At 38.2% G+C, this 26,230-nt stretch overlaps 1 protein-coding gene across 4 annotated transcripts in view; it reads right to left on the reverse strand.

Annotated features, from left to right (window-relative positions):
• Positions 1-26,230, reverse strand: part of JADE3 (jade family PHD finger 3) — a 140,039-nt gene that overhangs the window by 34,214 nt on the left and 79,595 nt on the right. For 3 of the 4 annotated variants that reach the window (XM_077888439.1, XM_077888438.1, XM_077888440.1), the window contains exon 4: positions 9,344-9,501. In XM_077888439.1, coding sequence (XP_077744565.1) covers positions 9,344-9,501 — 158 coding nt within the window. Of the gene's footprint in view, positions 1-9,343; positions 9,502-12,829; positions 12,974-26,230 lie in introns of those variants that run through there. The other variant, XM_077888441.1, reaches the window with a different exon arrangement.

A 26,230-nucleotide genomic window follows, 5' to 3' on the forward strand; every position in this document is an offset into this window, starting at 1 on the left:
AGAGTTATGCTCTGGTTACTTTTCTGTGTGTGTATATTACACTTCAACGCAAAATTCATAATGATAATGAGGACAATTATGTCACTCATCTTTTCATGTGTATCTTGAAATAAAGGTTTGAATCGAAGGACTGAATCTATGACAGTAAAAATATTATAGACTTAACCAGTAATACTAAAGGCAAGGAAATGCATGAGTAAAAGGTGAAGTTAATTCAAATCTCACAAGGAGAAAGTTTTGTATTCATAATGATAGAGAGGAGGGTCTATGAGAATTAGTGAGAAATATTACTTTGGGATTTTAAAAAACGCAGCTTTAACATCTTCAAGGACGTATAACACTGCTATAGCTGGGGGAAATTCCAGGATTATCCTGGGGTCATTTTCTTCTCTGGCCAATATATCCTAGGTATACAGGCATTCTTTAAATGGTCACCAGACCAAGTGATCAAATCAGCAAAAGCTCACAAGCCCAGAAGTATGAGCAATTTTGCTAGCATGATGTTTAGTAAGTACAGTTTTTAATTTGGATGCGTTAATGAATGCTGTCATAACCTTCTGGGTGACTGACCTTCGGTAAAAGGACCCACAATCACATCTGCTTAGCTCCATGGGAAAAAAGGCCTATCCACCTGCTCCCAGGGTAGGCCAGCTACCTCTGGCCCATGTGAACACTGCTGTGACACTGAGGAGGCAAGGCAAGGAAGCTGTAACCACTCTAACTTGACCTGTGGCCTCCTACTGTATCTTACGCACAGTGAGTCTTCAGTATGTCTTTGGTTGATCTAAATATCTGGCAGGGAGAGACTACGTTTCATTTCCTAATGAGTAGATTAGGATCATTTGTGAACGGCACATAAAATGCACAAATATCATATCATTATGAATTTTTTAAAGGATTGAAATAAATATCTTAAAATCGATCTAAATAGGAAGCCCCTGTAATAATGTCTCTAGGAGTAGTTTCTCAAGTTTCCCCTTGTTAGTCTTGCCATCCGGGCTGACTGCCTTCTCTACAAAACTCCATGTCTCATCTATGAAACAAAGGACAATTATAATTTTGGTGACGGCTGGTATTTTCAAAATCTCACATGCTCTTCCACAATGTGACTATGCTACTCTCTTATCAAGTGGTGAAATATATTTCTCCTCTTGAATCAGGAAAGGCTTGTGACTGCTTCCACCAACTGAATATGGCAGAAGTGATGATATGAGAAGTGCGAGGCTGGGTCATAAAAGGGAATACAGGGATCCCTGGGTGGCGCAGCGGTTTGGCGCCTGCCTTTGGCCCAGGGCGCGATCCTGGAGACCCAGGATCGAATCCCACATTGGGCTCCCAGTGCATGGAGCCTGCTTCTCCCTCTGCCTGTGTCTCTGCCTCTCTCTCTCTCTCTCTCTCTCTCTCTGTGACTATCATAAATAAATAAATAAAAAAAAAAGGGAATACAGCTTTCACCTCCTTGGCTGGAACATGTGTATATGCCTGAGGTCTATAAAAAAGTCCGCCTAAAAAAAAAAAAAAGTCTGCCTGTGCTGAGATTTTTATGCTGTCAGGAGATCAAAACACATGGTGAAGTCAAGTACAGTCTATGCCATCCCAGCCCAGGTGACAGACATGTTAGTGAATTAGCCTTTGGACGACTCTAGCCCCCAGCCACTGAGTTACCCCCAAATTTCAAGTCTTCCTGGATGAGGCCCTAGGTATCATACAGCAGAGACAAGCCACTCCCACTCTGCCCCATGTTAATTACTAACCCACAGAATCCATGAGTATGATAACATAGTTGCTTGAACTGCTAGGTATGGAGGCAGTAGTAAATGGGAAAACCATCAAAGGAATGCTTTGAATTTTAAGATATGTGTATGAAAGTGGTTCTTACTGATTCTCATAATTGAAAGCAAGGATGGGAGGCTGCTGCAGCATGGAACAGAACAGGAAAGGAGCTGTGGGGAGAATGGGGCAAGATGAGCAGGGGAGGTGAGGAAGACATGATGAAATGGCGCAATGCAGTGGGAAGTGGGCTTGGGCTCCCATTTATCATCAGGGCCATTCTTCCTTTGACTTACTATATGGAATCTGATTATCTTTTGAAAGTGGGCCCAAGAAGCTCTCCTTTAAGACTGAATATGGGGTATGAGGCAATGAAGAATCAAAGATGACTTAAAGAATTTTGGCCTGAAAGACTGAAAAGACAGTTACAGCAGGAAGAATGGATTTGCCATCAGTTAAACGTGGGAAACTACAGGTGGGACCAGTTTGGGCCGATCAATAGTTCAGTTTGGGGCATTTGAAGTCTGAGATGCCTACTGGACAGCCAAATGGAAGTGCTGAATTGGTAGTTATATATTTGAGTCTGGAGGTTAGTGAACAAATAGTCCAGTTAGTTCGATGTTTACATTCCAAGGATAACTAGGGGCCTGTCTAAATATCTAGTTACTCCCTCTTTCAGTATCATTAGTGATTGATGATATACTATTAAGTGAAAAAAGCAAGTTATAGAACATTCCCACTTATTTATATATACATAAATACATGTGCATGTGTATAAGCATATATACACTATGTGGTTAATGTTTCACATTCTGATTCCTTTTTGTTTTTACAATAAGTCAACAATTCACCTATAATGTTAAAAATATACACATACACATAGTAAATACATCAACTACTTTCCCGTCATACAAATTATAATGCATACTTCCTTTCAACCAAACATGAAGCACTGTTTGGAACCTTACTGCAACAGAAACTAATTTAAATATACAAATGAAAACCTAAAACAAACAAAAATTGATCCACGCTTGTTTATTATTGACTAGTGTAAGAAAAACTACCCATAGTTTACCTAAAAACATGTAATGAAGTTAACACCATCTTTATTTGTTGAACTTGCTTTCAAAAAATTCCTTGTGGTAGTCAACAGACTTACCTAAACAGCTGTAGCTTACAGTGCAAGCTGGCTCTGTCATTGTCTATCCCTCCCCTCAATCACCACACACACACACACACACAACTACACTATAGAGACAAGATAACTGCAGAAAGGACAATGCAGGAGAGGGGAAAATCTGGGGAAAATCCTAGCACTCCACCCCCTCCCGCCAATCTACCTCTATAACCCTCCACGCTGTCTGTCTTCCCTTGCAGACTGGATTTAGAATTTTGTGGGGAGAGAAGGGAGTGGAAATGGGCCTAGTCGATAGAGGAGCCACTCATAAAAAGAGCCCAAGTCCCTGAAGGACCACATGGGGCAGAGGGGACTCACATCCCGACCTACACTAGATGGGTAAGAAACAGGAAGGACCTTCACTGTGTTAAGATGCTGAGACTTTGGGGGATGTTTGTTATAGTAAATGGCCTATCTTGACTAATGCAAAGAAGGATTTGTAAAGTTATTTCCCAATATTTTCACGTATGTTTTAACATAAATAACTACAGTAGTCCCCCTTTATCTGTGGTTTCCCTTTCTGTGGTTTCGGCTACCCACAGTCAACCATGGCCTGGAGGCAGATGCTCTTCTTATGTATCAATAGCAGCCAAGTCAATAGCAGCTGCATGTTATGTCACAGTGCCCAGGTCATTCACCTCACTTTGTTTCATCACATACGCATTTTATCATTTCATATCATCACGAGGAGTACAGTACAGTAAGATATTTTGAGAGAGAGAGAAAGAGCACATTCACATAACTTGTATTATAGTATACTATTATAATTGTTACATTTTATTAGTAATTATTGTTCATCTTTTATTGTACCTAATTTATAAAGTAAACTTTATCATAGTGTGTATGTATAGGAAAAAACATAGTATACACAGGGGTTGGCACTATCCACAGTTTCAGGTATCCACTAGGGATCTTGGAACATATCCCCTGTGGAATGGGGGGTGGGAGAGTACTATACTGTAATGCATTAGATTTAGTCTTAAATTTCTCTAACAGATTTATATTTTAGAATATTTTCTCTAGAGAAGAGATTTCTACCAGTAGAAAAGAAAGTAACTAAGCAATTAGGTTTTAATTTTGCCAAAACTAACATGGAAGAGCCAATTCAAAATAATGTATTAGAACATTTTTGACATTCTGATATTGTTTATATCCTATTGTGAACTGCTGTTTAAGAGTCTTTTTCTTAAATTATTTATTCATGAGAGACCACAGAGAGAGGCAGAGACACAGACAGGGAGAAGCAAGCTCCTCACAGGAAGCCTGATGCAGGACTCGATTCCTGGACCCAGGATCATGCCCTAAGCCAAAGGCAGATGTTCGACCACTGAGCCACCCACTCTTTGGTGTCCCAAAGAGTCTTTATTAAAAATCTTTAGCATAGAATTAAGGAATATCATCATGCTCTTGATGTTCAGTGATTTATGATTTTTAAAATTTGGAAGGTGGGAAGAATCTTTACAACTGAATAATAACATTTCTTCTTTATATGAAAGTAATACATGATCACTGAAGATATTAGCTTTAAATTTAAAAATGATTATTGTAAGGTCTGGTTATAAAACATTTACATTTGGCAGTTATGTCAGAAGAAAGCACTTCAGGGGCAGCCCAGGTGGCTCAGTGGTTTAGCGCCACCTTCAGCCCAGGGAATGATCCTGTAGACCTGGGATCGAGTCCCACATCAGGCTCCCTGCACGGAGCCTGCTTCTCCCTCTGCCTGCGTCTCTGCATCTCTCTCTCTCTCTCTCTCTGTCTCTCATGAATAAATAAATAAAATCTTAAAAAAAGAAGAAAGCACTTCAAAAAAAAGGAACACAGTGTTCTGTCATACAGTGTGGGGGGAAAATGAACATATTTAGACAGAGTGAAGTGTAAGTAGAGAAATCAACATCTCAGTTCAAAGTAGGAAAAAATCCCTAAAAATTTACTTTGGTAGATTTGTGAAAGTGGGGATTTTAAAAAAATACAACTGGGATTTCTTGGTGATTACAAGCCAGGCTTGTAAGGGACTCATGGAACCAAGGGTGGGGTTGGGGTTGGGGTTTAGTGTCCATCACTTTCAAAAAGGAAGCTGTCAACAAATAAGCAGGGACACATGGATATCCACATGTAAAAGGATAAAGTTGGACCCTAACACCTCACACCACATACAAAAATTAACTCAAATGGATCAAAGACCCAAGTGTAAGAGATAAAACTATAAAATTATTGGGAGAAAACAGGTGTAAAACTTCAAGATCTTGGATTAGGCAATGATTCCCTAGGTATGACACCAAAAGGATAAGCAACCAAAGAAAAAAAGTAAATCGAACTTCATCAAAATTAAAAACTTTTGTGCTTCAGAGGACACCACCAAGAAAGTGAAAAGACAGCTCACAGAAGGAGAGATAATATTTGTAAATCATATATCTTGTAAGTGACTTGTATCCAGAACGTGTAAGAAACTTTTAGAACTTGGATCCCTGGGTGGCTCAGCGGTTTGGCGCCTGCCTTCAGCCCAGGGCATGATCCCGGAGACCCAGGATCGAGTCCCATGTCGGGTTTCCTACATGGAGCCTGCTTCTCCCTCTGCCTGTGTCTCTGCCTCTCTCTCTATCTCTCTCTGTGTCTCTCATGAATAAATAAATAAAATCTTAAAAAAGAAACTTTTAGAACCCAATAATAAAAAAACAAATAACCCAATTTTTAAAATGGAGGAAATATCTGAATAATTTCTCCAAAGAAAATATATACAGGGGGTATGCATGGATGCATTACATAAAAATGGAACATTCCAAAACTGCTGGTCAGGGGACTTTGTTGCCTTGTTTACCAACAGGTCAGATTTGCAGCAGCTGAGGGTATCTATTCCAAAGTGAATGTGATGGAACATAAAGAAGTAAACTGAGATGATTCACTTTGGCTCTTTGAACAGTAGTGTTTCATAGGAAGAGAAAAAAGTCACATAAAGTCTTCTTCTCTTTGTAATAAAGTAGAAAAGTTCTCTTTCAAAAAGAATATACAAATGGCTACTAAGCTCATGAAAAAAAGATACTCAACATCATTAGCCATTAGGCAAATGCAAATTAAAACTACAGTGAGAGGGATCCCTGGGTGGCGCAGCGGTTTAGTGCCTGCCTTTGGCCCAGGGTGCGATCCTGGAGAGCCGGGATCGAATCCCACGTCGGGCTCCCAGTGCATGGAGCCTGCTTCTCCCTCTGCCTGTGTCTCTGCCTCTCTCTCTCTCTCTCTCTCTCTCTCTCTCTCTCTGTGTGACTATCATAAATAAATAAAAAAAATTAAAAAAATAAGGGATCCCTGGGTGGCGCAGCGGTTTGGCGCCTGCCTTTGGCTCAGGGCGTGATCCTGGAGACCCGGGATCGAATCCCACATCGGGCTCCTGGTGCATGGAGCCTGCTTCTCCCTCTGCCTGTGTCTCTGCCTCTCTTTCTCTCTCTGTGACTATCATAAATAAATAAAAATTAAAAAAAAAAAAATAAAATTACAATGAGATATACTTCAGACCTGCTAGGATGACTATAATAAAAAGACAAACAATAACAAGTATTGGTGAAGACATGGAGAAAATGGAAGCCTCATACATTGCTGGTAGGAATGTAAAACAATGCAGATGTTCTGGAAAACAGTTTGACAGCTCCTCATATGACTCAGTAATTCTATTCCTAGGTATATACCCAAGAGAAATGAAAACATAAATCCACTCAAAAAATTGTACAAGAATGTTCACAGCAGCATTATTCATAATAGCTAAAACATGGAAACAATCCAAATATCTATCAACTGATGAGCAAATTAAGAAAATACAGTATATCCATACAATGGAATATGATTTGGTCATAAAAAGTTAACAAAATACTGATACATACAACATGGATAAACTCTGAAAATATTATGCTGTGTAAAAGAAGTCAGGCTCAGGGGCCACACATTGTATGATTCCGTTTATGTGAAATATACAGAATAGGCAAGTCCACAGAGAAAGAAAGTAGATTTGTGGTTGTTATAGACTGAATTGTGTTCTCCCAATATTTTTATGTTGAAGTTCTAACTCCTAGTGTGATTATATTTGAAGATGGGGCCTATAAGGAGATAACAGCGGTTAAATGAAGTCATAGAGTGGGGGCCTAATCTGATAGGGTTGGTGTCCTTGTAAGAGGAGGAAGAAACACCAGATCTCCACCTCTTCCTCCCTCTCCCTCTGTCTCATTATCTCTCCCCCTACATGCACACAGAGGAAAGGCCATGTGAGAACACAGTGAGAAGGTAGCTAGCTGTCTACAAGCCAGGAAGAAAGGCTTCACTGGACACCAACCCTAATGGCAACTTGATCTTAGACTTCTAGCCTTCAGACTGTGAGAAAATACATTTCAGTTGTTTGAGCCACCCAGTTTGTGGTATTTTGTTATGACAGCCTTAGCAGACTAATACAGTGATTGCCAGGAGCCAGAGCAAGGGGAAAATGAGGAGTAACTGTTAACAGATGTGGGGTTTCTTTCTGGGGTAATGAAAATGTTCTGGCTTTACATAGTGGTGATAGCTGCATAAGTGTGAATACACTAAAAACCACCATGCAATTTAAAAGGGTGAATTATATGGCATGTGAATTCTATCTTGATAAAAAATTGTATCAATTATATCTCAATTTTAAAAATCTTAAAAGAAAATGCAACCTGCACATTTATAAAAGTCCATGCTGATCATGTGACAAACTTGGAACTTGACTAAGGAACTTAGTGAAATTCCCCTACCTCCCATTTTCCTAGTTTGACTTAAAAGACACTTTTAAGTCTGTTAGTTGTAATGTATGTTTACTTACAATACACTCATTCAATCACATGGCTGAGAAAGTGAAAAAATCTTTTTTAGAATAGGAAAGGCGAGTGGTTAAAATAGAAGACACTGTTATTACGGTTATTCCCTAATCTTGTTTTTATGCCCTTCCCTTCCTATCTTCATCTTTGTTTTTCTTATCTATAAAGAACCCCTGGCTTTTGGTTCTTCATTTATTTTCTTTCCTAACATCCACTCATTTTCCTCTTTGCTTCCTTTGCCCTAGTCTCCTTATATCAGTAAGTGTGTATTGAAAATCTCCTGCTTGACAGTCCCTCTGCTTTTAGGGCAGCTTATAGCCACATCTTGTTGTCTTTCTTTCTTTTCTCTCCTAATCACACAGTATTTGCCTTCATTGTGCCCACTATCACATTTTCTTACCTTACCCATTTTTACACTCCTCTACTTGTGATGATTGTGTGTGTGCATATGTGTGTGTGTCCAATGTTAATGCTATGGTATATAAAAATCCTGACAAGAAGGACATGAAAATGTCTGACTCTTGTGTCCATTCGTGATGCTGTTCTGATTTTTAGGAGTAGGAGACAGTGTTGATGATGATGGGGGTAGTGAGACTCAGGAAGTGTGTGGAGCAGGACTGGAACTTTCCTTAACAGCATTGGTCTCTCGTAGACAGCCTGAGCTCAGTTTCTAGAAGTGATCTGACAAGTATTTCTGGGGCATGACTAGGACCTAAGAACCCAATGCCAGAGGCATACAATTCAAAGATGTGATCTTTGCCCTTTAAGAATCTAACATGTACTAGAAAAAGACAGATGTACAGTGAGGTATTTCTCATAGTAAGCAGCAGGTCCCACCAGCCCCCTCATCTGGTGCTGTTCCTTCTATTCCTTCCTTCCTTCACTCAAACTTATACTGAGCATTTTATTTCATGCCAGCCTTTGTGCAAAGCACGGGAACACAAAGATCAGTCAGGAAAAATGGCTTCCAAACCAATCATTACTCTTGAGGAGCTGAACTTATTACTTCCTCTGGCAGAAAAGTCCTCTCCTACTTAAATTTTCTTCTCAAGTCTTTGTAAATGAAGGTTATGTGCTTACAGTCAACCTGATGTTCTAGTCATCTCCTTTCATTTGGATTTATGCATTTTACAAACTGAAAGTTTTGGCCCTTTATTTACAGATGCTATCACTATGATGTCCCTCTTATAACAAAGCAACTTCTCATGGGGTTATATATTACTAGGATTATTACGAGGTTATGTAATTAATGCTCTGTTTCTCTTCAAAGACTAGTAAATGCTATTGATTGTTGACTCAGACTTGGAAATTTTACTCTCCAAAACCTATCACAATTTCGGATTGGACCTCAAATAGTTTGACCCTGTGAATGAGCACATATTAGATCCCTAAATACATGAGCTTGACTACAGACCCATCCTAGCCTGGTATCACCTGCCACTGATCTATGTCAAGTGGTGAACATGGTATTTGACTTTATATTATGAATGTATAATTTAGCCTTGCAATCTCTCCCCAACCAGCACACAGATAACTGTAAGAGCATTTGGGCCCTGAGTCAAAGGTGCAAACATGCAAATACCTGAGGGAAGGCTGTGGAACAGTGTCTGGACTGACTGGTACTTGGACTCCTTTTTCCCATTCTTCCTTCCATGTGTCCGCAAAGACGTAATAGCTGTCAGGACTAATATGGTGAGAATCTGGAAGTTTCATGGCACTGATGAGGTCCTTCCGGAACACCTGAGAAGACATTGTACACATCTTGAGAAGACCATCACTATGCAACTAACACCATTTCATGTCCTCTTTTTATTTTTTAAATTTTAAAAAAAGATTTTATTTATACAGTTTGTATAAAACAATTATTTAACTCTCAAATTAAGCAGTTTAAACACCCTTGATAACTTCTAATTACTTATTTAGGCATCACTATATTTTTTATTTACTTATAAATTATTTTAATATCTTCATTTTTTTCTTTCTGAGATTTTGATAGGAATTATGGTTTTTTTTTTTTTTTTGGCGGGGGGTAGGGAGAGAGAGGAACTTAAGCAGGATCCCTGCCTAGCATGAAGCCTGACGGGCTCAATCTCACAACCCTGAGATCACCACCTACACTGAAATCAAGAGTGGGATGTTTAACCAACTGAGCCACCCAGCTGCCCCTACTTAGAAATTATTTTAGACATATGGAAGAGTTACAAAAATAGGACAGAGCTCCTATATACCCTCCATATAGTTTCTTCTAATGTTAACATCTTACATAACCAGAGTACAATGACCTAAACCAGAAAATTAACATTACTACAATACTATGAATTAATCTACAGACCCTATTAAAATGTTACTAATTTTCTGGTAATATCCTTCTGTTCCAGAATTCAATCCAGGATCCCACATTGCAATTAGTTGTCATGTGTTCTTAGTATTCTCTAGTTTGTGACAGTTTCTCAGTCTCTCCTTGTCTTTGAAGACCTTGACACTTTTGAAGAATACTGGTCATGTATTTTAGAGATTATCCCTACAATTTGGGTTTGTCTGATGTTTTCTCATGATTAAAGTTAGTCATTTTTGGCAAGAATACCCTAGAAATGATGCTGTGTCCTTCTCATTCCATTGTATCAGGACGTATAATGCCAATGTCCTATCAGTGGTGATGTTAAACTTGATTGCTTGGTTAAGGTAGTGTGTTTCGCTGGTTTTCTCCCCTGCGGGTTTCTGTATTTCCCTTTGTAATTAATAAACATCTTTGAGGAGATACTTGAGATTATTAAAAAAATCCTGTTTTGCCTCAAACTGTCATGAGCTAATTTTAGCATCCACTGGTGGATATCTTGCCTGAAAGAATTATTACTGTGGTATTCTAATGGTGATTTTCTATTTCCCTCAGTCCTTCTACACTTATTAATTGGAATTCCTCTGAAAGAAAGATCTGTCCTTCTTCCCTCTTACTTGTTTTATTCAACTATTTAGTTATATCCTTATAGACTCATGGATATATAGCTTATTCTTTGGGTTAAAATCCAGTATTATTTTTTTTTGTTGTTGCTGTTGTTGCTCAAATTGTTCCACCTTTGATCGTTGGGAGCTCTTTTGGGTTGGCTAGCGCCTGTGGTTTTTGAACACATCCCATCTGTTTTTGAATATTTCCTGAATTTCCTACATCACAACATGCCCCAGGCATGTTTATATCCTCTAACTGCTTATAAAAACTATTGATTTTATACGTTAACTTCATATCCTGCTACGTTACTGAATTCTTTTATTGCTTGAGTTAGTTTTATCATTGCTTTTCCTATGGTTTTCTAGATATATTATCATATCATCTGCATACAGTTTCGTATCTTCTTTACCTAGTCTTAGGTCTCTAATTGGTTCCTCTTATTTAACTGCATTGGCAAAATACTGTACTAATATTTGGAATAGTAATGGGGATAGTGGATCTTTCTGCTTTCTTCCTAAAATCTGGGGAAATGACTCCAGTGTTCATTAAGATACTAGGTTGAGGACTATGGTATATATATAGTATCTATGTTAAATTATCTCACAGTTCCTCTTTATTCTTGAATGTTTTTGAATGCCTGGGTACTGAATTTTGTTAAAGATTTCTTCTGCATATATGAGAATAATTATATAATTATTTTCCTTAGATATAATATGCTGTATGATTATACCGTGTTTCTTTTTTTTATTGGAGTTCAATTTGCCAACATATAGCATAATATACTGTATTTCTTAACATCAAAACAAACTTGCAATTCTGGAATTAATGTCATTTGGTCATGATACATTTTTAAAATATGGTATTATATTCTGTCTTCTAATATTTTATTTAGTATTTTTATATCATATTCATGAGTGATATTTATCTTAACTTTCTTTCCTTTTTTTTTATAAATTGTCTTTGCCTTTTAGGTTTAGGTTATCAGAGTTATGCATGCCTCACAAAAAGAATTAGAACATTTTCCTTCTGTTACAATGCTGTAGAAAAACCTGAGAATTATTGGGACTTTCTGGTCCCTAGGAAACCATCCGGATTTGGTGCTTTCATCGTGGGGTAGTTGCTTTATTTTCTTTACTTCTTTGGAAATTGATCACTTTAAGCATTCTACCTCTAATGGAGTCAATTTTGGTAACCTGTATTTCCATAGGAAGTTATCTATGTTATCCAGTATTTCAAATTTATTTCTGCAGAGGCTTACAAAGTGTAGGCAGTTCTACTTTGCACAGAAGTGTGAGACCACAGAAATGATAGTGCATATGGAAACTGTGAAAAGCAATCCTAATAATTAATGGGGAAAATTATGACTTCTATGACCTTTAAACATTTTGGTCAAAATACTAGAAATTCTTATTGTTGGCTCTAAGTGTATAAAAATGAAAAATATAATATTTTAATATACTATAAACATTAGAAACATTGAGACTTAAAGTAATTTTTATAAGAAAATTTATTAAGAGTAGGTGGAACGAACAATGCTTGCCTCCTTTTTCTTATCACATAATTTAAGATATAGAGCAAACATCTGAGATGGGTTGTTTTAAACTGTCATTGGTTTAAAAAATCTATGATTTCAGTTTGTATTTTTCTCCTTTCACCCAAGAGTTAATACAAGGTTTTAAAATTTCCATAGGAAAGGACCTTTTTGTTTTTATTAGCAATTTCTGGTTTTACTGCATTGTGATCAGAGTATTGTTTATATTATGTCCATGTAATAATGGAAATTACTGTTTTCCTTGTGACTTAATATTTGATATTTTGTGTACCATAGACCCTGAGAAGATATATCCTCTATTATTTCCAATATCAAGGTTTCAAGTTAGATATATATTCATCATCTGTACCTTACTGCTTAAGTTATATCTTCTACCTCCTCACTTTTTTGTTCACTTAATCTGTATGAAAGCCTACTATGATTAGTGTGTTTCTATCTACTTCTCCTTGACTCTTCCACAGTTTTTGCTCCATAAAGGTGGTTGCTGTGTTATTCAGTGTATAATTACTCCTAAGTATTACAACTTCACAGTGAATTGTAGCGTTTAGCATTAAAAAGGCTTTTTGGGGTACCTGGGTGGCTCAGGTTGATCATCTGTCTTCAGTTCAGGTCATGATCCTGGGATCGATTCCCGTATCCGGCTCCCCAGAGGGAGCCTGCTTCTCCCTCTGCCTGTGTCTCTGGGCCTCTCTCTCTTTCTCATGAAAAAATAAAATCTTTAAAAAAATTAAAAAGGCTTCTTTGTTTTGGGGGGGCTTGATTTCTACTTTGTCTGAGATCAGGCTCACTCCTCCTCCTACCATTTACCTGGCATACCTTTGTCCATCTCTATTTTTAGCCTTTCTGAACAGGCGTTTTAGGTATATTCTTGTATACAGCATACAGTTGTGTTTTGTTTTGTGAACCATAAAATTTTTTTCTTTAAAAAGACATACTAGGGCAGCCCTGGTGGCTCAGTGGTTTAGCGCCGCCTTCCACCCGGGGCATGATCCTGGAGACCTGGGATGAGTCCCACGTCTGGCTCCCTGCATGGAGCCTGCTTCTTCCTCTGCCTCCCTCTCTTTCTATGTCTCTCATGCATAAATACATAAAATACTTTAAAAAATAAAATAAAGACATACTAATATGTCTCAGATATATGGACTCAACTGTCATATTTGATAATTATATGTATTATGTTATAAATCCTTATGCATCTTTATTAGTGTATTCTTTGCTCTTTTAATTACATTTTTTGTATTTAAGAAGGTTTATAGTTTTATTCTATTTGTCATCTTTGTACTTAGATCTTTAAAAAATGTCCTTTATTTTCTTTTTTAACCTCTTATGATCTAATCTGGTTTATCAGTTTTTATTGCTCTCAGTGAATTCCTCGGGGGTGAGAAGGATAGAAATGAAATGTCTACTGTGGCAGCCAAGAGGACCCCAGTGCAAGCTTTAACCCTACCCCTAGCAAGGAAGCCCTAGCTGTGTGAAAAGTTCGAAGGCCAGAGGTAGAGGATGATGATAGGAGTACAGCTACAACTTGGACTTGGGGAAACAAAGAGATTCCCATAGTTCATTTTCTGCATCCTAAGCACAATTAGGCACTGACAATATGGGAACTAGGATCCATCTAAAGTTTGCTGTACTATTTTTGTTCTTTTTTTTTTTTTTGAAGATTTTACTTATTTAACAGAGAGAGAAAGAGAGAGCACGTGCATGCATAAGTAGGGAGAGTGGCAGGCAGAGGGAGAGGGAGAAGTGGACTCCCTGTTGAGCGAGGAGCCCGATGTGGGACTCAATCCCAGAACCCCAGGATGATGACCAGAGCCCAAGGTAGACACTTGACCGACTGAGCCACCCAGGTGTGCCAAGTTTGATGTACTGTTATCCTCTGGCTGAAAATGTCCCTGCGTGACTAAGGGGCACAGAAATATGCTCCACCAGCCTGGATACATGATTTAAATGACTATGGAAGTCTAAGCTTTATGATTCTGCATTTTTTCAGCAACAGAAAAAAGTATGCCATGAGGTCTTAAGCTAACCCAGCAACGATATCAGTGATGAAGGCCCAGGTGAAGTCTAAGCAATGAGGGAATACACTTTCACATAGAAGTATACATACACTGGTCTATACCTCATCTACTAATTTCTAGTTTGGAAAAAAATCAACCATCCACTGGCAAGCTGAAGATAAACACTTCCACATTTCTGGAAGATCAAAGGAAAAAATGCTATCAATCAAACATTTTAGGCTTTAATGCTAATAAAGGTTCTCTGAGGAGAAACGTTCAAATTATGTGTAACATGAAAGTAGAGGCACAAAGCGTGATCCAATAAAGCAGTTAATTCTCCACTGGTGCCGTTCTGTTTAAACTGACAACATTTCAGAGCATAGGACTGAACTATCACATAATCAAATGATGCCACTTAAATGAATAAAGACTCATTCCATTTGCTACTTTGCAGGGACAACTCTGCAAATGCCTGATGCTTTCACTTAGGGAAGATTAAGAATTAATATGATCTGAGCAAAGTAGAGAAGGAAACCAACCTTAAACATGCTGGTGGCCAGGTGGCAACAAAATGACTTCCTTACCAAGAATCCTAGCCAATTAAAGTTAATTGGGCACTGTGCAGGGAGAAAGCAGTCTATGGAAAAAAAACCTGGTGGTTTATTACATAATGCTTTGTACAAGGAGAGGAAGAGAAGATCAGTCATATCCATTTAACATGTTTTGCATAGAACTCAGTGTTCTGGATGGCTAGGGGGAGAAAACTCAGTCACCATTTTCCTGAACACTGATCCATTTCTTTTTTTTTTTTAAGATTTTATTTATTTATTCATGAGAGACACAGAGAAAGAGAGAGGGGCAGAGACATAGGCAGAGGGAGGAGCAGGCTTCATGCAGGGAGCCCGACGCGGGACTCGATCCCGGGTCTCCAGGATCACGGCCTGGGCCAAAGGCAGGCGCTAAACCGCTGAGCCACCCAGGGATCCCCGGGAAATCCTACCTTAGATCTGGAAAGAATATTAGAGCTAAGTATTTTCAACCTCCTAAAATATTTCATTATCTTCCATGTGATACACTTCATAAAATAAATGACTGCAAACCATGCTTAGGGCTTAATAATCTCACACCATCTCATATAGCTCAAGCCATGTCTTTTTTTTTTCCAAGTCATGTCTTTATATTTGATGTAACTGCTTATGAAAATCTGTTCTGTATAGTTTCCTAAGTAGCCTGGAAACATATTGTAGTAGGTTGAATGGTGCCGCCCTGCCCCAAGATATGTCTGCATCCTAATTTCTGGAATCTGTGACTGTTACTTGATTTGGAAAAGGGATCTTTGCAGATATAAATAATTTAAGGATTCTGAGATGAAGAGACCTTCCTAGAACACCTGGGTGGTCCCTAAATCCAATGACAAGTATCCTTATAAGAGAAAGGCAGAGAGAGATTTAAGACAGAAAAGGAGGCAATGTGATCATGGAGTTAAGAGATTGGAGTGATTTATTGATCCACAAATCAATAAATGCTGAAAGTTATCAGAACCTGGAAGTGGAAAAGGATGGAATCTCCCTTAAAGTCTCTGGAGGGAGCACAGCCTGGCCAATTGCGGACTTCTGGCCTCCAGAACTGTGAGAAAATAAATTCCGGTTGTTTTAAGCCACCCAGTTTGTGGTAATTTGTTACAGCAGCCCTAGGAAACTAATACACATGTTTACCAAACAGAAAAGTAACTTGAAGACTCTAGACAAAGAGATACAAAAGCAGAAGCCAGTGAAATCTGGCCCTTGTCCATGGCTTCAGAAATACCAAACCTCCAGGGAACAGACATTCTGTGAAGTCTGGGAAACCTCAGGCTTCAAGAACACCAATCAGTTCAGATCTATTTTTCTTAAGCAAATGAAGGCTAAATCTAATGACTATTATAATTTTTCTTCCATCTTTAGAAAAAATAGCAGACTTATAGGATAAGCCTGATTTCAATTTTACCAGCTAGTCAGATTAAATAGCATCAGATCCAAGGTTTCTAGAGAAGCATTTTTACTCAAGGCAGAGTGCAAGAGTCTGCTTTATCTTGCTGTAGAAACATCCCAAGCATGAGGCAGAACATAAAATGCTGAAGAAGGGATAGGAATGTAAGTTCAGTACTTAGGCAGATATCTGCAAAGTGATATGAAATATATTTACCAAAATGATCTCATGGATCTGCTTTTGATAAGAAAAGGAATTTGTTTTTTTTTTAAATGAATACAGGCAAACAAACTAGTTTTAGTGTACCCTGGGTAGAGAGATGTGAGTTGTATACACATACGACAGCATACACATATGCACGTATTTGTATATATTTTCATAAAGAAACAATAAAAGTATAAACCAAAAGCTTTTAAAAAAAATGGCTATCTCTGGGAGTGAGGGAGAAAAAGACCAAAGCTAGAACTTTCTGGATGTATTTTGTCTCATAGTTGGATGTTTGAAGCAGGCAAATATTTATACAGTCAAAAATGAAATTAAAAATCTTTAAAGAGGGGCACCTGGGTGGCTCAGTTGGTTAAGCATCTGCCTTCAGCTCAGGTCATGATCTTGGGGTTCTGGGATCAAGGCCTGCATTGGGCTACTTGCTCAGTGGGGGAGTCTGCTTCTCCCTCTTCCTGTCCCCTTGCTTGTGAGTCACTCTCTCTCTCTTGCTCACTCTCTCAAATAAATAAATAAAATCTTTTTTAAAAATCCTTAAAAAAAGAATATGGGCTCAGGGACAGACTACCTGAATTGGTCTACTGATTTCACCAACTAATTTGGGACAAATTATTTAAATTGTGTCTCAGTTTACTCATCCATAAAATGGAGATAATAATCACACCTCACACGGGTTGTTATAAGAATTATATGGCTGAATTTATGTAAAGGGCTTAGAGTGGTATTAGGCTCATGGTAATTGCTAAATAAATTTTAGCTGTGGTTATTATTTTATTATCATCATCATAGTCTAGTTTACTTCTAAAAGCAGAAAGAAGTATACAGCCGAGTTCTCTTATTTATCTAGTCCATAAAAGTAATTGTTGATGGGATAAAGGAGATGTGAGTTCATGGCTCAACTAAAACATGCATGGTTATGCTCCCAAAGATAGGATTCCCAAGCAACAGGCCCATCAAAAACTCTACCCAACACTCTATAGGCCACAAGGTAACAAAGAAACTTCATAAAGTAAAACATAGCATTTGATGCTAAATTAAAGATTATGAATGAAGGAAGGATCTAGATGTTGACATTGACCTAGCTAATGAAGTTGAGAAGTTTTACAAGTTCTTAGTTGTCTGCCTATTTTATATGCACTAGTAGTTTCCCCAAAAGTTCCTGAAACAAAAAAGCTTTGTACTTACCAGATATCTGCTCGTTTATGGTCAAAGAAGGGATTCACAGGCTAACATACTGCCCAGAAGCTATGCCAAGTCCAACATTGCATGTACATCTTGGCCCTCAGATGCATGCAGAAACAAAGGAGGCCTCACTATGAATATACTTAGAATATCAATGTTTAACCTGCCAGAGCCACAGAATGAAAATGTCCTTCATGGACAGCTCTGGCTTTTACTGCTCTTATTAACATTTCTCAGTGGGCAGTTTCTTAAAGCAAGGCTAGTCTGAACACTTCTGTGACATTTTTTAGAGGAAAAGTCAAAACATTTACTTCCTATATGATACAAAGGGGGAAACTGTCTGGTCCATGTGAATGTAGCAGAGAAACGGGTTAGTTTTGAATCATAGTCACTTAACTATGAAACTATACATAAATGACCACATATATGTCACTCCAACAGCACAAAAAACAGCTGCAAATATGGTAACTATATTTAATTAAAAGGAATTAAGTGTGATTTTCTTAGAATTATACAATCTTAAGGTAAAAAAAAGGATGTTCAGGTTATCTAAAAGAATCAACCACTTAGGCAAAGAAAACCTAACAAAGAATACAAGTTTGTTCTTATATGATGACAAAGGTACCCAGTATTATTAAAAGACACTGTGTCCCAGGTTAATTTTCCAATGGAGCAAAGCTTATTCATTTTTTAAGTTTAAAACTTTAAAGTCATGTAAATATTTTTTTCACAGAAATATTTTTCAAATAGCTTAAAATAATTCTCAGTTTTCTTACAAAGAACAAACAGGGCATTTTTGATGGCTTTGGGTTGACATCAACTGAAACATTAATTACCACAAAGCAATGTACTTCTGGGTAGCTTAGGCAGGTTTGATTACTCCCCTTCCCTACTACCCAACAGAGTATACATCCCTGGTGATGGAGGAGGGTGAGCAATGGAGTCTGAGTTGGGAGATCTGGGCAATTTTCACACAAGAGATGACATCTGAGGTTTACTTTGCAAATTTTTCTCCCATCCCTCACTATTCCCTTTTTTTTCTTTCTTTTTTTCCTCACTATCCCTTTTTTGTACAGTAAGTGTGCACTTGCAAGCTTGGTAGTTTTTATCTCCTGTAGGTCAGAAAACCAAATAATCAAGCATGTTGGAAATACAGGTAAAGTGACATAAACAGGCTCTATGTGAAGGTATTGCAGTGTTCTCTGCTGAGTTAAAATATGTGAGCTTTCACTCTGTTGCTAAGAAAGTCTTGGACGTAATAAATGAAACTATGGAACTACAGATGATATGCCATCAATCCTTTAAGATAGGTTATGTTTTATAGACCAGTTGGACTAATATATGTGATAACATCCTGGCTTTTGAGAAAGAATAGAAGACTTTTTAATACATTCAAATTAGTCATCTAGTACCATGTGCTTTTCCTAGGGTAACTGACTTTATAGAAACATCTTTAAAAGTATGGGCCCTTTTGAGAATCAGATGAAGGCTACTAACATACACATACACACAAAAACACATTAAAGACAAACCCTTAAAAGCCTGTATACAGGGACACCTGAGTGGCTCAGTGGTTGAGCATCTGTCTTCAGCTCAGGGCATGATCCCAGGTCTAGGGATTGAGTCCCACATCAGGCTCCCCGAGAGGAGCCTGCTTCTCCCTCTGCCTATGTCTCTGCCTCCCTCTCTCTCTGTGTCTCATGAATAAATAAATAAAATCTTCATTAAAAAAGTCTGTATAGGGCAGCCCGGGTGGCTGAGCGGGTTAGTGCTGCCTTCAGCCTAGGGCCTGATTCTGGAGACCTGGGATCGAGTCCCACGTCAGGCTCCCTGCATGGAGCCTGCTTCTCCCTCTGCCTGTGTCTCTGCCTCTCTCTCTCTCTCTCTCTGTCTCTCATGAATAAATAAATAAATAATAAATAAATAAATAAAATCTTAAAAAAAAGCCTGTATACAATTTGCAGAAGCTACCAGAGCCCTTGAAACATACGTGGAATTCACACACCCCTAGGAAACTCTTCTCTAGAGGATAAATCAGGGGTAGGCATGCACAGGAATCCCACTGAAGCACTAAACATCAAAGAAAATATGTATCTATTAATGCAGCGGATTAAGCCCCAGTGAAAACAATCATTTATACTGCATTTCAATGACAAACTCTCATTACAAACATAAGGCTTCAGTCAGAAAAAAGAAACTCCCATCTTTACAGGAAGAAAAAGGAAAGACAGGCAGCAAATTAACAATTTTTTCATAAACCCATTAGAGAAATGAGTTGCAGGACAAATGGCCAATATAAGGAAGGACAAACATGCCTGCAGGGAGACATAAGACAGGAACATTTGCTTACCTGGGACAGAAGCCACAGCAGGAACATTTAACCCAGAAAATTTGACAAATTGCTGGGGGCAAAGTGAGGACAACCAAGAGAGAATGAAGTTCCTGGGGGCTATAGTAATAGGGGTTCCAACCCTCTTGTAAGCTTTTCCTCTAGAGACTCAACTAGGCTCTCATAGGAAAGATGGTGGAAAACCTGGAGAAAGCTCTCCCAGTGGTGGGTGCTGTCTGGGTCACTGGTACTTTGTGTCCTGGCTCCCTTACTGAACAAAAAGTTTCACCTACAGGGGAAGGCTATCAGGTGAGGGCACTGGTGTAATTTCACTAGTGCTGGGGAAAAAGGCAAAGCACCCAAGCTCAGCCTCTCCATGTTACACAGGGGAAAAAAAGTCTTAATCTAGAGGAGGGAGAACCTTAAGGACAGAGACTGAGAATATTGGACGATATCAGCTACAGGCAGATAGTGGAATAGGAGGCAAGGGCAGAAAAAGCTCTACCCCTCAAGTTCACTTCCCCCATCTCACCCCCACAAACAGGACCACTACACATTTCAGAGACTGAGATGTAATTGGAAGGTTAGAGAACAATGTCTTTCCCCAATACTCTACTACATGCTAAAGCCTCCAGTGATAACAGTGGCTTATACTGGGAGAGCTGCAAAGGACAGTCTCTCTCTCCAAGGACAAGCACAAAGGGAAGACTCTAATCCAAGATAGGAGACAAAAACAAGGTCACCAGAAGAATTAGAAGGAAGTCTTTGGTGTCCACAGCAGTAACACATTTTAAACACTCTCTGACACTGGTGGTGGCAGTGTAAACTGTTGAAGTCCCTTTGGAAAACAGTCTGGCATTTCCTCAGATGGTTAACTAGAATTACTACAGACTCAGCAATTCCCCATCTAGGTGTAAACTCAAAACTGAAAACATATGTCCACATAAAAACTTGTAAATGAATGTTCATAGTAGCATTATTCATAATACTCCAAAGATGGAGACAACCCAAATGTCCATTAATTAATGAATGGATAAACAAAATGTGAAATATCCATACAATGGAGTATCATTCAGTCATTAAAAGAAATGAACTACTGGTACATGCCACAACATGGATGAACCCTGAAAACATTATGCTAAGTTTAAGAAGCCAGACACAAAAGGCTGCATATTGTATGATTCCATTTATATGAACTGTCCAGAACAGGCAAATCCATAGAGACAGAAATTAGATTAGTAGTTGCCAGGGGCTGGGAGTAGGGGAATTAGGGAATAACTGCTAATGGGTAAGGAGTTTCTTTCTGGGGTGATGAAAATGTTCTAAATTTAGACTGTGGTAATGGTCATACAACTCTTATGACTAGACTAAAACCTACTGAATTATACATTTTAAATAGATGAACTATAGAGTGTAAGAAATATAATTCATAAAAGGTGTATAAAATGTTTTCTTTTTTTGAAAAGGGCAATTGTTGTGGCATCAGTGGACATCACTGTAGAGGCCCTGACATCCACTCCCACCCAACAATAACAAAGTACCCCTCCTCTTTAATGTGGTATCATCAGAGACTGGGTAGGAGCCTGGACTGTCACCATCAGCCATCAGTAATGCAGTACCCCTTACCTCCACCACTCTGCTATCAGTAGAGGTAATAGGGTGGGGATTTCCTCTAAAGTAGTAGGGAAACACTCCTCCCTTGTCCCAGAGAGATCACAGAACCACTTTCCTAGAAACTAACAGAAGTAAGATGGGAAGCCTAGGAATTCTGCAAATGTTGGTATGGAGTCAGCATCCTACTTCCCCCACTGGCCTAGCTACAACAGAGGCCTGCTAAAATAGATTTAAATAAGACTTACTGTCTGATAATATAATACCAAATACAACAGAAAATCACTCATCATACTAAGAACTGGGAATGAGAAGAGACAATCAATAACACCAACACTGAGATGACACAGATATTGGAATCGTCTTGATAAGAAATTTAAAGCAGCCATCATAAAAATGCTTCAATAAGAAATTACAAATTGAAAGTTTCATCAGAGAATAGAGGATGTAAAAAAATAACCAAATAAAAAATTTGAAATGGAATACAATAACTGAAATAACAAACTCATGGCGGGGATAGATTCAATAGAAGAATGGAATTAATAGAATAAAAAGAATCTGAACAAGAGAGATTACCCAATCTGATCAAAAGAAACATTATATACTGAAAAAAGAGAAGAGTCTGAGGAACCTGGGGGAAATAACAAAAGATCTAACATTTATGCAATTTAAGTCCCAAAAGAAGAGGAGAAAGAAGGTAGAGTTGAAAAAATAGATGAAGAAATAGTGGCTGAAAATTTCCCTAAATTGGTAGAAGATATAAACCTAGATTCAAGAACAATAGGATGAACCAAAAGAAATCCATGCCCAGGCACATCATAATCAAACTTTGGGAATAAAGGGGATCCCTGGGTGGTGCAGCGGTTTGGCGCCTGCCTTTGACCCAGGGCGTGATCCTGGAGACCCGGGATCGAGTCCCACGTCGGGCTCCCGGTGCATGGAGCCTGCTTCTCCCTCTGCCTGTGTCTCTGCCTCTCTCTCTCTCTCTCTCTCTCTCTATCATAAATAAATAAAAATTAAAAAAAAAAACTTTGGGAATAAAGACAAAGAAAAATCTTTAAAGCAAATGGAAAACAAATGACTGATTACCTACAGGGGAGCAACTATTTGAATGAGAGCAGATTTCTCACCAGAAACTTGTGGAGGCCAGAAGAAAGTAGCACATTTGCCAAGTACAGAAAGAAAAGTACTGTTAAACCAGAATTCTGTATCAGGTAAAAATATCCTTCAGGAATGAAGGTGAAACCAAGATATTCTCAAATGAAAGAAGACTAAGAGAACTGGTCACCAGCAGACTTACCCTAAAATAATGGCTAAAAGAAGTTCTTCAAACAGAAAGGAAATGAACAAAAGGAAAGTTGGGACATCAGGAATAAAGGAAGAACAAGAGTGAAAAATATGGGTAAATATAATAAACTATCTTCTTGAATTTAAAAATAATGTTTATTGGTTAAAGCAAAAATTATAACATTGTCTAGTACAGTTCTCAAAGTGTGTAGAGAGAATATTTAAGAAAATTATATTATAAAGGTGGTGGTGGGGGAACGGATAAATGAACCTAGATGGTAAGGTTTCTTTCCTTTTCTTTTTTCTTTTATTTTTAAGTAGGCTTCACACACAACATGGGACTTGAACACACATGACCCTGAGATTAAGAGTCACAGGCTCTACTGACTGAGCCAGCCAGGTGCCCCAGTGGTTAAGGTTTCTATATTTCACTTGAAGTGATAAAATGTAGAGACCACACTAAAAAAGTCCTCCTTTCTTAAGGTTGCTTCCCAAGAGCAACCACTAAAAATCTACACAAAGATATACACTCAAAGCACTACAGAAAAGTCAATATGGGATTCAAAAAAATGTTCGAGTAATCTACAGGAAGACAGAAAATAAAACACAGAAACAAAAAACCAGAGAGAACAAATAGAAAACAAACAGCAAAATGGCAGACTTAAACGAAATCATACCAAAAGTTACATTAACTATAAGTGGCTTAAATATTTCAATTAAAAGAGACTGAAAGAGTGGATTTAAAAAAATGACCCAACTAGGGGTGCCCAGGGGGCTCAGTGAGTTAAGCTTCCAACTCTTGATTTAAGCTTAGGTCATGATCTCAGGGTCATGAGATTGAGCCCCGCATTGGGCTCTGTGCTGAGCAGGGAGTCTGCTTAAGATTCTTTCTCTCCCTCTCCTTTAGCCCATCCCCCAGCTTGTGCTTTCTTTCTTTCTCTCTCTCTCAAATAAACAAATAAATATTTTTAAGAAAATGACCTAACTATGTATCATCTATAAGAAACTCACTTCAAATATAATCATATATATAAGTAAAAGGATGGAAAAATATACACTTTCAAAAGAAAGCCAGGAACTATATTTATATTAGATAGTTGCAGACTCCAGAGCAAACAAAATTATCAAAGACAAAAAGGGACATTAAATGATGCTAAATTCACCAACATATAGCAATCCTAAATATATATGCACCTAACAAGAGTTTCAAAATATATAAAGCAAAACTGACAGAACTGAGAGGAGAAATACACAAATCCATAATCACAGCTGAAGACTTCTATAGCCCTCTCTAAACAACTGATAAAACTACTAGGCAAAATATATGTGAGGATACAAAAGAGTATTGTCAACCAGTAGGAGCCAACAACAGTACAATATACAGTCTTTGCAAGTACCCATGAAATGAAACATTTACCATGATAAATAATATTCTTAGTCATAAAACAAACCTTGACAAATGTAAAATAAGTGAAATCGTGCAGATTATGTTCTTCATCAAAACTGGACTCAAACTAGAAATCAATAACAGAAAGATGGCAGGCAAGTCTCCAAATGTTTGGAAACTAAACAACTTACTTCTAAATAAGCCACAGGCAAAGAGGAAGTCTTAAGAAAAATAAAAAATACACTGAACTAGGTAAAAATGAAAACAACAGACTTACCCTTACCTAGACTAATCCCAAAATTAATGGGATGCAGCTAAAGAAGTGTTTAAAGGGAAATTTATAGGAGTGCCTGGGTGGCTCAGTTGGTTAAGCATCTGCCTTTCGCTCAGGCCATGATCTCGGGGTCCTGAGATCACGCTCCACATCAGTCTCCCTGCTGAGCAGGGAGTCTGCTTCTCCCTTTCCCTCTGTCCCTCCCCACTGCTTGCACTCTTTCTCTCTCTCAAGCAAATAAATACTTTTAAAAAATAAAGGGAAATTTATAGAACTAAAATTCTTACATTACAAAAGGGGGGGGGAGGTAAAGTCTCAAATAGCCTAAGCATCTACCTCAAGAATCTAGAAAAAGAACAAAGTAAACCTAAAGCAAGAAAAAAGAAAATGAGAACAAAAATCAATGGAATTGAAGAGAAAATAAGAGATGATTTCACTGATTTATGAAACAATTTGAGCCATACATTAAATTAACTTGAGCAGGGAGTCTGCTCAAGTATATAATAAATGTACATGAGTGCAACTGACAGTATTAAAAATTTTTCTATTAAAAATTTTTTTTAATGAAAGAAGCACCCAAGGAGATTCTTGGAATTGCTAAATTTGGGAAGTGATCAGTTTATCTAGCATAAAGCTCTTGGCACATAAATTTCAATAAATGGTAGCTATGAGAGGTAGTTGTGATAATGTCCATGTTATAATGACAAAATAAATTATTTCAGAGATGAAATAAACCAGCAAGGCAAACATGGAATCATTCTCTTCTAATGTCAAAGCTAGTTTTTCCCTACAATATCAGGTTCTCTCTTTTATAACAGAAAGTGAAATATAAATTAATAAATTTGCTTCCAGTAGCCCAGATCCCCTATCCCCTGCAACAAAAGACTGCATTCTCACTGAACTGGAGGCATCAGGACTTAAGATCCAAAACTACCGAGTTACTTTGTGCTCTAGGACTGGCTGTCCTAAATGGAAAAGCAGCAAAGTTTCTTTCTCACCATTCTATGGTCAAAACCTCCTCTGGATAGATGGGGAATCTGTTCTGTTCCTGTTTATGTACATTTTATTCCCTAAGTTTTTCTGCATGAAACAGAGACATATAAACATACTCTGATATTTTACTGTGCCCAGAAAGATCTCAAGCAAAAGATGGAAATGAAAAGTGACCTCTGAGAAAGGGAGAAATGCTCTCTCTGGCTGACACCCTAAAGCAATGCACCCTGTCCCACCTTGTGTGTGAGGGCAGGTGGAACCTGTGCCTTGCTAACAGAATATGTCAAATATGATGGGATGTCATTTCCTTAATTAGGTTATGTTATGTGGCAAATGGGATGGGATGTCATTTCACTGCTGATGTTATGCTGTACAAGATTCAGTCTTAAAAAAAAAAGATTCAGTCTTAGCAGGTTGGAACAAAAGATTTTCCCCTTGTTCGCTTTGACGAAGTAGGCTGCCATGTTTTGAGAGGATCTACGGAGAAGGCCATATGGCAAAAATTATGAGCAGTCTCTAGAAGAAGAGGGTAGCCTTACACCAAAAGCCAGGAAAAAACCAAGGGTCTCAGTCCTCTAGCTGCAAGGAGATGAATTCTGCCAACATCCTGAACGAGTGTGGAAGTGAATTCTTCCCTAGCAAAACCTGCAGAACATACAGCCTTGAAAGATCTGAAACAGAGAATCTAGGGATGCTTTGCCTAAACTCCTGACTCACAGAAAC

The sequence above is a fragment of the Canis aureus genome, chromosome X (assembly GCF_053574225.1).
Source record: "Canis aureus isolate CA01 chromosome X, VMU_Caureus_v.1.0, whole genome shotgun sequence".
NCBI classification, from domain to species: domain Eukaryota; kingdom Metazoa; phylum Chordata; class Mammalia; order Carnivora; family Canidae; genus Canis; species Canis aureus.